Raw genomic sequence first — 12600 nt, 5'->3', positions numbered from 1 at the left:
GTAAGCTTTCTCTTTTTGAACCCGCTCTTTCTGGCTGGGCCAGCCGGCTACCTTATGTTTATGGGGGACCCCAACCCTTCCCATCAGATATTGATATTGACATTTTCCCATCAAAGCAATTATCTGGGGGAAGACCAGGAATGATATAAGGGGAGATATTGGCGTGTACATAGCCAGTTATAATATTTGATTTCCTCGATTTGTCCTGTGTAGATCCCTCATATACTAGAAGTTGTATGGCACTTACAGAATGCGGACATTGTCGGACTAGAGGATGTATTAGAGAGGTAAGTCGTGTGCGGTAAGTTACTGAGCCAGCGAACAGCCCATAGCTCCCTACTACATGTAGAGATCGGAATGACTTCTTGCTCCCCATGTCTTTATCTCATACTAGTATATTTTCGTCAATCCGTCAGTTTCTTGCCCTTTGTTTTACCAATGCAGAGGACCCCATGATGTGTATGTAATGTGTGTGTGACTAATATCCAAGCTCTCTCATTGCCATAGCTGCAAGGACCCTGACTCTGCGGTGGACTGGTTCTGCAGGGAGCTGCAGTCACTCTTCCTACGTATGGAAGCTTCACCTGATGTAGAGATTTGGGAGCAGATGATATCCAGTAAGTCCGAATATTATAGACTTGCAACATTTGATTGGGGAAAGGGTCAATCTGTTCATTTTGGCAATTTCTTCCCTATCTGTAGCAACATTAATAATTGAAAGGCATCTGTCAGCAGTTTTGTCCCTATGACACTGGCTGACCTGTTACATGTGCACTTGGCAGCTGAAGACATCTGTGTTGATATGTGCCTGAATTGCTGAGAAAATATATGCAAGTGAGCCTCTAGGAGCAACGGGGGCGTTGCCGTTGCACCTAGAGGCTCTGCTCTCTCTGCAACTGCACTTGGCACGATGGTACTTTCACTGCCTGGTCCTGTCCATCATAGCTGATTAAGGAGAGGGCCTTTCAAAAATAAGTTGTTGTCATGAGGACGTGTGACTAGAGATTCTGCAGACTTCAAGCACTAATAACACCCAATAGAAGTGAACTGTCACGTTGCTTCTCCGTGGACTCTAATGGGCTACATATGTATTACTTCTGGAATTCGCGCTTATCCTCAGGTTTCGTAACTGTGCTAATTGGAAAAGCTTTCTGTAAGTCGTCTGCGTCCGGGAAAAAGTCTGAACGTTCCCAACTTAGCAAGGTCAGTGAAGATACACACATAAATCCTTCTACCCGGACTTAAGGTTTGTTTTGACGCTCCTTTTGTTTGGTCTATTTCAGATTTCCCTCCTCATATTGGATGAAATGCATTCATGTAGGTGAACGTCTATGTTCTGGAATTGTTCTATGAGGTCCAGGCGGCAGCCAATCATCCGTATTCTAGTCCAGAACTGCCTTTACATTTCCGCAGGCTTCAGTCCTGAAATCGCCCAGTTTTCTTCATTGGCTTAAACGTTGCTCTTGTGGTTTGCATTGTGGACCTGTCATGTCCTCCAGCAGCCCCCATGACCTGGCTGTAGTCAGCCCTCCGCAGTTTCAGGCATCAGAGCTGTGGTTCGTTCCCACTCAGAATAAGTCGCCCTTGACAGTGCTTTAGGCTACTTTCACATTCGCGCTTTCCCTTTCCGCTATGAGATCCGTCATAGGATCTCAATAGCGGTGGAAAAGCGCTTCAGTTTTGACCCCATTCATTGTCAAGAGTGCACCAGAATGCATTCCCTTCCGTTTCATTGCGTTCCCATGACGCACACAAAAATGCGCAGCAAGCGGCGTTTCTGAGTGTGTGTCCTGTTAGGCAGAGCATCCGTTTTCTTTTGTGTCAGAGAAAGCGTCCGTCCCCCATTGACTTACACTGGTGTTAGTGACGGATCCGTCTTGGCTATTTTAGAGATAATACAACCAGATCCGTTTTCAAACGGAGGCAGACGGTTGTATTATCGTGACAAAGGCGTTTTTGGTGATCCATGGCGGAGCCAGCAAAACGCAGATGTGAAAGCAGCCTTATCTGTGCCTATCGGGAGGGGGGGGGGGGGGCGTACTTGGAGAAAGAAATATGGCCGCTGTTGTTGCAGGACATGACATGTCTTTGTTAAAAGGGTTTTCTGAGATTTTCATACTGATGACCTATCCTGTATTATTGTCCATTATACAGTAATGGGTAATCTGTTCTTTTCCAGGGTTTCTCAATGTCATCCCTGAAGCCCCCAATGATGAGTGTTACAAGCCAGGAGAGGAGCAGTACTGGTATGTGCAGGCCATTCTTTGTATAAAGTATTTTCTTTTTACTTTAGTACTTTGTGCACTTTTTGGGGGATCACTTACCTATGAGAAAGAAACCGACGGCAGCTTCCATCTGTGAGCATCTGATGATGTAAAGTATTGAAGATCACTAGAATGAGAGTCTATCCCTCCCGGGGCCTGGCAGACTTGGCCGGGGGGTCTGCCTCAGATTATCTGACAGCCACTTATACTCCTGTGTTCTGTTGCATGTATGTTATTAGGTATAACTAAAAGGTGCATTCCGGTGCTTAGATATTGATGACATATCCACAGGATAGGTCATCAATTTCAGAATAATTGGGGGGCTGACACCTGGCACCCCAGCGATCAGCTGTTCGGGAAAGGCGTCTGAAGCCCAAGTCTGCGTCCACTGTGTAGTACTGCCCTGGCACAGTGGATAAAGGCCGCTGCTTCCAGCTCCATATACTGTATAGTTGCCCAAAACAGCTGATTGATGGCGGTGCTTGAAGGTGACCCCCCCCCCCACAATCTGATACTGATCACCGATCCTGACGACATCCAAGTACCAGAAACCCCTTGAACTAATAATGTTGGATAACAGCTCTTGTATAAAGGATAGAGACTGTGGAGCTGACCTTGTATGTTTCTTCACAGGTTAATTGCCTACGATGCTTCTAGATACAGAGCTCGTGTCATTCCAGAATTACTAGAAGATTTCTTTACCCATACATTGAGCCAGACCCTCATCTTCAAGCCAAAGCTGAAAGGTAACACAAAGGGGTTAAAAAGCTTCTCCGGGCTTTTGATATTGATGACCTATCCTCACGATAGGTCATCAGTACCAGATTGGCGGGGGTCTGACACCCCGCACCCCCCGCCGATCAGCTGTATGAGGAGACGGCACGCGCAGTGTACAAGTGCTGTCTCGCTGTGCTTTGCCATAGACCGCAGCGGTGAACAGGAAGAGAGAAGGGAGACGGTGCGTGCACACTGAGCGTGCCGTCCCCTCATACAGCTGATCGGCGAGGTGTCGATCTGATATTGATGACCTATCCTGAGGATAGGTCATCTATATTAAAAACCCGGAGAACCACTTTAATGCTAAGGGATGGAGCCCAGGCTGTGTGTACTTCAGCATAGGGTATTCCCATATCAGAAAGGGCACCCTCTGGCTTCCTACAGATAGAGGTGGTCGGGACCACGAAGAAAATTACCTGTAATGTGCAAGATAAGGAACAGCATAACTAGTCCAGGTGGGGGTGTAGGTCTGTTAGGTGTTTGTGTTTGGAATACCCCTTTAAGCAGGAAATATTTTTGATTAAATTTGCTCACATTTTTTATTCTGAGTTAAAAGGCTTCCTCCTGTGCTCATTGTCGCCCCCTGCTGAATTAACAACTCTGCCTGAGGAATGGGGGGAAGGGTAGCGACAACTAAACAGAGTCTCGAAATAATGGTTGTCACATCCCAAGGCAATACAGCTGCTGCTATGGTTTATATTTACTAGCGGCACTGAGATCTGTAATGCTGCCCCCTATGTACTAGGTTATGGATCTACACAGGTCGGAGAATCTAACGTAATCATCACCAGGTTTCTGAATTGGCAAATACATATCGGTTTGCTCTGTGAACCCTTCTTGTTAGGACAAGGGTGATATCTGCGGCCTGCGCGTTGTTCAGGGGACAGTGCCACGTCTCGAATATCCATATATCTGCCAGGTGGGCTTCAGGGTGCCAGGATGGTGGGCTTCAGGGTGCCAGGATGGTGGGCTTCAGGGTGCCAGGATGGTGGGCTTCAGGGTGCCAGGATGGTGGGCTTCAGGGTGCCAGGATGGTGGGCTTCAGGGTGCCAGGATGGTGGGCTTCAGGGTGCCAGGATGGTGGGCTTCAGGGTGCCAGGATGCGTCTTCAGCTCCCGTTATTCTTGAGAGAAAGTCTATCATTGCTGATGGCACTTATAGCACACTCCACCATGACCGGGATTTCACCGTAATCCTCATGTTAATGAGTTATTATGTACAGATTAATACTGTTGTGATTGATTTCATCATTTGCTTCCTTTGTACAGTCAAATTCACAAAATACAGGAAAGGGAAAAAAATCCAGTTCCATATTCATTATGACTTGTCCTATATTACTGCTGCCGGTACAGAGAATGGAGCCTATATCATTAGTTACATAAACGGTAGATTATAATAGGACTGGTGCATAATCCTGCGGAAACCAGATGCTACTAAGTACTGGCCATGTACCTCCAGATGCTGCCGTTCTTGCCCTTATTGGACTGACAGCTATTCCTCCGCCCCCCCCCCCCCGCCCCCCCCCACACACACACACACACACACACACACACACATGCATGCTCTGCTCATGTGTCCTCAGTGGATCGGGTATGTGGAAATCGCTCTACCAGGGAAGAGTTGGGTCACCCCCACCCCCCCATACACATTAGATTGCAGGGAGGAACTGAGGGGGTTTGGGGGTGCTGAGTATAATTTCTTTTTATTCTAATAAACAAAACAAAAAACCTCTCCCCCTTTGAAGAGGACCTGTCCCCGCTCCTGACATGTCTGGTTTAATAGCTCCATGCATCCCCCATGTAATAACAGTTCTGGAGCATCTATTCTTATGGCTCTATGTTGTGCCATTTCTTTCTTATTTCTCCTAGAAGTTATGAATGAATTGCTAGCAGTCTGCAGTAAGGGTACAGAGGGAGGTAACCAGTGGGGGGTGTGTCCCCGCACAGTCTCACTGTATCCAATCAGTGCTGCCATTTTCAGACTGTGCAGGTACACGCCCCCAACTGGTTACTCCCCTCTGTACCCTTACTGCAGACTGCTAGCAATTCACTCATAACTTCTAGGAGAAATAATAAGGGAACGGCACAACATAGAGCCATGAGAATAGATGCTCCAGCATTGTTATTACATGGGGGATGCATGAAGCTATTAAACCAGACATGTCAGGAGAGGGGACAGGTCCTCTTTAACTTCAGGCTCATACAAGTGATGTATATGTGTGGCTCTTCGTTATTTTTTCCCACTGATGATGGTTTGTATGTTGCAGCAGAGCTTTAGTGTAAGACCTCATGCACACCACTGTATTGTCGGTCTTTCGGTCTGTGTCCTATGCCCAATAAATGCACACAGACCCATTCATTTCTATGTGGCGGATGTCCTCCGCGTGCTGTCCTTATCGTGCAGCTGTTCTGCAAAGGATAGAACGTGTCCCTACTCGTTTTGCAGACAAAAATAGGCATTTCTAACAATGAGGTCTGTGGAAAGTGTGGGATGCACACGGCCGGTGTCAATATTTTGCAGACTACAAAACTGCAATGGCCGTGTACGAACCGATCCTCTGATGAGACAAGAGGTGGACTTTATTCTATTCTTTATTCATTTGAAATCAGCAGAGCGCGCACATGTAATGTCTGTGCCGGCAGAACACGGCATCATGGGAACCTTCACAGCTTTACCGATGGGACAAGGCGGCCTGGACTCTGATAAATCCCCTTAAGGCTACTTTCACACTGGCGTTTTGGTTTCCGTTTGTGAGATCCGTTCAGGGATCTCGCAAGCGGTCCAAAACGGATCAGTTTTGCCTTAATGCATTCTGAATGGAAAAGGATCCGCTCAGAATCCATCAGTTTGCCTCCGTTCCCTCTCCATTCCGCTTTGGATCCGTCCCCCATTGACTTTCATTGGTTTTCAAGACTGATCCGTCTTGTCTATGTTAAAGATAATACAAACGGATCCGTTCTGACCGGATGCAGGCGGTTGTATTATCTGAACTGATGCGTTTGTGCAAATCCATGATGGATCCGCACCAAACGCGAGTCTGAAAGTAGCCTAAGACCTCCATTCCTCCTACACGTGCATCTCCAGATATTTTCTTTGCTCTTTCTACACATAGTATCTGATGCCATACGGCTGCAGGGAAGCTGGAGCTTTGTTGAAAACGTGCCCGCTGCTAACGGACCTGTATCGGAAGGTGAGTCTGGATATCGATTCCTCTCCAGCTGCACTAAATATCAAGAATACAGACATGAGCTTTGGCGATGGAAGAATGTTGTTATTATGAACCTGCCTTAAAGTACTTCTTTGCATCTTCTCTGTTTTTGTTTCCTTCCAGTTGTTTGTTTTTCTCAGCTCTGAAAAGCTGACTTCCCGCATCCAGAGGGTCTTGGATACGCAGGAGGTTAACTGGCGGCATGTTTTAGCTGCGTTCATGCCTGGTTGTTTGCCAGCCCGACGCCCAACTACTTGTGACAGGTGAGAATGTGCAGATTCTCCATTTCTTTATACTGTGTGCCACCTGGTGGTGGATCAGTGGTAATGCAGCCTATACAGAGCGTCACATAATTCAGTTGCGTCATTTATGTTTAAAACTGCTTGAAATAAGTTCATTATTTTATTTTATTTTTTTCACTAACCGTTTATTAATGTAATACAAACTAGGAGGCACATAATAACCCCAGCAAATAAATAGGTTTGTTATTACATTCTTGTCTCTCTTCAGGTCTTTTGGGCCGTCTCCTGGCACAAGCCTTTGAGACCTACGAGCTGGAGTATTTAATCACTGCTTTCCTCATTGCCCGACAAGCGGCCTTGGAAGGACCTGCTGCCTTTACGTCCTACACAGAATGGTTCAAGGTCAGAATACTTCAGGTTCCGTATCTGGAACAATATGGCCACGTTTCCACCGCGGTCCTTACCTAGAACTTCAGACTTTTGCATGGCCAAGTGATCTAATTATGCAGCAATTCTTCCTCTGATTCTTACAAAGCTCATTCTCTGTAAAAGCCTTAAAGGGGTTGTCTCATCTCAGACAATAGGGACATGCGCTAGGATATGCCCCCATTGTCTTCTAGGTGCGGATCTCGGCGCTGGGACCCGCACCTATATAGAGAACAGAGCCCTGGAAGTGTTGCAGGGTGCACTGTGCATGCGCAGTCCGCCCTCCATTCATTTTTCAATGGGGTCGCCAAAAATAGCTCGGCTTATTTCCATTGGGCCCATAGAAGTGAATGGGAGCGGTGGCCGGTCATGCGCGGTACGCTCCCATTCACTTCTATAGGGAGGGCGCTTGGTGGTGGCCGGACCGGAGTCTTCCAGCCACCACTTTGCGGGGCTCTGTTCTCGATATAGGTGCTGGTCCCAGCGGTGGGACCCGCACCTATCGGATAATGGGGGCATATCTAGCAATATGCCCCCATTGTCTCAGATGAGAAACCCTTTAATCATGGCATAACATGCAAATCATCAGAACCTGTTAAAAACACATATGCATCCAATAGCATCAGACTACTCAAAGTGGTCCTCCAGCCACCACTTCGCGGGGCTCCATTCCCGATATAGGTGTGGATCCCAGCGGTGGCACCCATACCTTCAAGACAATGGGGGCATATGCTAGTTTATGTGCAATACCAGGAACAGACCTCAGACAAGGGTGGTGCTGTTTCTCAGAAAAAAAAAGGGCAGTTTTCCAATGACATACAATCCTTTAAAATCTTGATGGTTCACATCCTCCATCTGCATGCCCCCATTGTCTGAGATGAGACAACTCGCCCTTTAAACGGCAGCCATATTGGATGTCGCCCAGCTTTTCCCTGAAGCGCTATACATGGTAAAGGAGAGGGCATGTACGAGAGTGACCTAAGTTTATCATACCTTCCTTCTAGTGTACATTCGGTGCTGCCAGCTCATACCAGAACGCCACCAGAAGTCTCTGCTTTTCCTTTTGAAATTCCTCTCTGATTTGGTCCCCATATGAAACACCGCAATACCTAAAGGTGAGAGGGTCACGGACTATAATACGGTACATAGATGCTTTGTGCGGCGTGGTTCCTTTAAATCATTAACTCATCCCTTATCCATAGGGGATATGTGTCTTAGCGGTGGCGATCACAAGATTGGGGGTCTTTTGTTCAGCCGTTTGAATGGAGCGGTGGGCACATGTGCAGTATGTGTCTGCCGCTCCATTCAACTCAATGGAAGTGACGTAAATAGCAGAGTACTATCCGGGGGTACTATAGAGTACTCAGCTAGTATACAGAGTACTACAGCTCCATACAGTTAAATGAAGTGGCAGTATGCCCTTGTCCGTACCCATGGCAGCCCCCTGAAACGAATGGAGCAGCCGGTCAGGCAGGTGTGCAGCCTCTCCATCAATTTCTATGGGAATCCATAGTACTGTACTCGGCTGTCTCCAGAACTCCCATAGAAATGAATGGAGCAGCCACACGCATGCCCGACCGGCTGCTCCGTTCATTTCAGGGGGTTTGGGGCCCCCATTCTCGTGATTGGTGGAGATCCCAGTGGTAAGACCCTCACTAATTTTATAGTTATCCGCTATCCTGTGGATAGGGGATAACTTAATGTAGCCGGAATACCCCTTAAAGTTTATGTGCAATACCATGAACAGACCATGGACAAGGGTGGCGCTGTTTCTCAGAAGAAAAAAAAAGGCCAATGTCATACAATCCCTTTAAAATCTCACAGGTTCACATCCTCCATCCGCCATTTGTGGCCGCAAAATTCCGCCCGCTGTTGATGGAGTACATCAGTTTGGCTAAAACCCGGTTGTCAGACATGAAGGTGAGGTCGTGGGAGTAGTCAGTAGGGAGCAGGGCTGTTTCAACTTTATTCAGTTTTTTGCTCATTGCATTATTTCTGCGTTTGCAGGTTTCCATTGAAGACATGGGCTTGTATGAAAACCTTTCAGTGGGTTCTGGCAAAGATCAGGTATGGGGCGGTTATATCTGTTTCTGGGAAAGCTGGATCAGAACCAATATGGGCACCTTAACCGATTCCACATCAGCCGCCTTACCTAGAGTCCTGAATGGTAAATCTCCCTGGCCAATGAAGCCGTATAACTGGGCAGGTTCGCCTTCGGTAGTCTGGGGAGCCTAATGGCCGGGATTTGCCTCGTCACCCAGCTTTTCCAGAAACGGACTGCTCATTCTTCATTACAATATACATTATTTATCAAAATTGGCATTGTTGCCCATAGCAACCAGTCACCAACTCATTTTTCCATAGCAATTTAAGACATGAAAACTGAGCGCTGATTGGTTGCTATGGGCAACTAGTTTAAAAAAAATTGGGGGGGGGGGGGGACAGTTTTGATAAATGAGACCCATTGCTTTTTATAACGTCACCCTGTGCTCCGCAGAAACAACCACAAGCCCAACAAGACGTAGAGAAGGCTGTGCAGATCTTCGAGAATACTGGGAAGATCCCGTCCAGCGTCATGGAGGCCAGGTAGGTGGAGGCCGGCTTCCTCGGGCCTCGTTTATCAAAACTGTTTAATAGCAAGCCTTTCTGGCCCATAGCTACCAATCAGAGCGCAGCTTTCATTTTTCCAGAGCAGTTAAAAAAAAAAAGCAAAAAAAGCCGCGCGCTGATTGGTTGCTATGGGCAATAAAGTCTTACAGATTAAGGCCTAGGGCTTTATGTTTCTGCGGGGCAGATATGGAGCCTGCGTAGGTCCACTCGAGTGATTGAGACGGACGGAGTTAACAGACATCCGCTGTACATGTTTGGGCGGGTTGCCGGGTTCTTTAAATATGGCGCTCGCGCCGCTCTGCTGTTTTTACACAGCAGACACCCGGGGCCTAATGTATGCGATCAGGGTAGTGCCGACTGCTGGACATTTAACCCCTGCCGTGTTTAAATGTGACCAGGGCATCCGAGAAGCCGAAAACCCGAGCATGCGCTTGCCGTCAGGGACACCTACCCCGGGCTGAGATCAGGGAAAAGGCGTTCCACTGCAGTAATGATCCAGAGCCTGTACTAGGTCTCTAGGCTTATCACTTGGTATTGCGATTCAAGCCAGTTAGGTGGCAGCACTGAATTGTAATTGTATACCGAGCTTTGTGTACGGTAATAGATAAAATTTCCATTACTTTATACAAATTGCATTCTAATGATTGCATGTTGGGGGCCTAAAAAATAAATAAAAAATTGCCACCTTTTCCAAAAATCAAAATAAATAAACATCGTACTATTAAAATACAAAAAACGTATCCATACAATGAATGGAGGGCGAAATGGAAAATAAAAATCAGCATGGCTGCTATGCCTTTTTTCTGAATAAAAAGTGATAGTCATACACACCCAAAATGGTATCAGTATAACTACATATTGTCCCGCAAAATATAAGCCCTCACACGCTCTGTAAAAAAAAAATGTGGGGTCAGAATATAGCGATATAGAAAAACTATACAACCGTACTGACCCGGAGAATGATGAAGCACAAGGTGCTACATGGGATATGCTGTAAAAACAAAACCCTAAAACTGTGTAATTGCATTTTTTTTTCCCAATTTCGCCACATTTGGATTTTTTTTTTCCAGCTTCCCACTGCATACTATGTATGCCATATTAAACGTTGCCAGTAGAAAGTATAACTTGTCCCGCAAAAAAACAAGCCCTTGTATGTCTACGTGAACGGAAAAAAAGAAATGTTACGGCTCCAAGAAGGCAGGGGGTGAAAAATGGAATTGCTCTGTCAGGAAGGGGTTAATGCAGAGTCCCTTCCTACTGGTCATACTGGTGTTGGTGTTTTTCCTTTCTTCATTGCCATACCTAATGCCCTGTCTTTTCCATCGCATAGGCATCAGGGAAAAGGTCACTGCCCCTCCTGAAATACTCTGTGCTGCTGCGTTGTGTGTGTCTGATTCTTATTCCTCCAGCTGACTATTACTGGGGAAGATGTTAGGCATGGAGTTCACACGTCAGTGTTTGGTCAGTGATGTTTCATGATCTAAATCGAATTATTTCTTTGGTTTTTCGTAGCATCTTTCGGAGGCCGTATTTTACATCTCGCTTCTTGCCCGCCCTGCTGACCCCCAGACTGGTCAGTATCGTCATCGCCATCTTATAAATATTCCAAGTCCTGTCTCTGTAGACTGTGGGGGGGAGCTTTATCAAAACTGGTGTACAGTAGAGCTGGCTTAGTTGCCCCTAGCAACCAATCAGATCCCACCTTTCATTTTTCAGAGCTCCTTTGGAAAATGAAAGGTGGAAGCCGATTGGTTGCCATGGGCAACTAAGCCAGTTTTGATAAATCTCCTCTATTGTCCGTCTGTCCTTCCATCTCCTGTGTATGAACCAACACTGGAAAAAAAAAAAGCCAATCCTCTTTCATACAAATGTCACCTCCTGTGAAGTTTTGACAGTGACTATTTATTGATTCCGGAGTCGATGCTTAGATCTGAATAGTTGACGCAGCAGATTCTTTGCCTTTTGTAGTTCTCCCTTTGTATACGTCGCTGCTTTCAGAATTCTGACGGTTGCCCTGGGAAACGGACAGCAGCGTCGCTCGGTTTCGCTGTCGGAAGCTTTCAGACTTCTGAATTTATCTTTAGATGTGAATGGAGAGGAGAAACGCTGCGTGTTGCTTTATACCAGGTCTGCTTTGTGCTTCCAGCTCCCAGCCGTTCCAGACTCCTCTCATGTCACTCATCGAGCGCTGAGAAGGTGAGCCGATGGTTGTGTAATGAAGGGGCGTCATGTAGGGATGTAGATAAGGGATGCTATAGAGCAGGAAGAGTTCGCACAGAAATGGTTGGTTTCAGCTGATTTTCACTCTTGGCCCCGTATACAGGGGACAATCTACCGAAGACCACTTTCACATCTGCGTTTTTGCTGGAATCCGTCATAATACAACCGTCTGCAATCCGTTCTGAACGAATCCGTTTGTATTATCTCTAGAATAGCCAAGACGGAGCCGTCTCTAAAACCATTTGAAAGTCATTGGGGCGACGGATACGTTTTCTTTTGTGTCAGAGAAAACGGATCCGTCACCATTGACTTATATTGTCAGTCCTGGCGGATCCGTATTGCTCCGCATCCCAGGACGCACTAAAAAAAACGCTGCTTGCAGTTGCTTTTGTGTGCGTCATGGAACGCAATGAAACGGCACAGAATTCATTCTGGTGCACTCAGTTCAGTTTTGTCCCCATTGACAGTGAATGGGGACAAAACGGAAGCGTTTTCTCCTGGTATTGAGACCCTATGACGGATTCCCGTAGCGGAAAGGGAAAACGCTGGTGTCAAAGTAGCCTAAATCAGTGGCAGTCTGTGAATCCCCATTACCACTTTGCTCCCAATGTCTCTCTTAGGCTACATGCACACGAACGTTGTTCGTTTACGTGTCCGTTCCGTTTTTTTTGCGGATAGGATGCGGACATATTCATTTCAATGGGTCTGCAAAAAATGTGGACAGCACACGGTGTGCTGTCCGCATCAGTATGTCCGTTCTGTAGCCCCACAAAAATAAAATGGAACGTGTCCTATTCTTGTCCGTTTTAGGCCTCATGCACACAGCCATTGTTTTGGTCCGCATCCGAGCCGC

General features: G+C 46.7%; 1 protein-coding gene across 1 annotated transcript in view; it reads left to right on the top strand.

The window, feature by feature from the left end:
* FANCA (FA complementation group A) overlaps positions 1 to 12600 on the top strand; it is a 45137-nt gene that overhangs the window by 16413 nt on the left and 16124 nt on the right. The window contains 19 exon segments of the mRNA XM_040408952.1: positions 214 to 287; positions 508 to 617; positions 1121 to 1203; positions 1284 to 1317; positions 2180 to 2246; positions 2898 to 3010; positions 6154 to 6194; positions 6196 to 6231; positions 6373 to 6464; positions 6466 to 6512; positions 6760 to 6893; positions 7922 to 7952; positions 7955 to 8004; positions 8006 to 8032; positions 8742 to 8837; positions 8925 to 8984; positions 9415 to 9503; positions 11040 to 11100; positions 11674 to 11723. Coding sequence (XP_040264886.1) covers positions 214 to 287; positions 508 to 617; positions 1121 to 1203; positions 1284 to 1317; positions 2180 to 2246; positions 2898 to 3010; positions 6154 to 6194; positions 6196 to 6231; positions 6373 to 6464; positions 6466 to 6512; positions 6760 to 6893; positions 7922 to 7952; positions 7955 to 8004; positions 8006 to 8032; positions 8742 to 8837; positions 8925 to 8984; positions 9415 to 9503; positions 11040 to 11100; positions 11674 to 11723 — 1295 coding nt within the window.

The sequence above is a fragment of the Bufo bufo genome, chromosome 10 (genome assembly GCF_905171765.1).
Source record: "Bufo bufo chromosome 10, aBufBuf1.1, whole genome shotgun sequence".
Classification (NCBI taxonomy): Eukaryota; Metazoa; Chordata; class Amphibia; order Anura; family Bufonidae; genus Bufo; species Bufo bufo.
The sequence above is the reverse complement of the archived record's forward strand: the minus strand, read 5'-3'. Positions and strand labels throughout refer to the sequence as shown.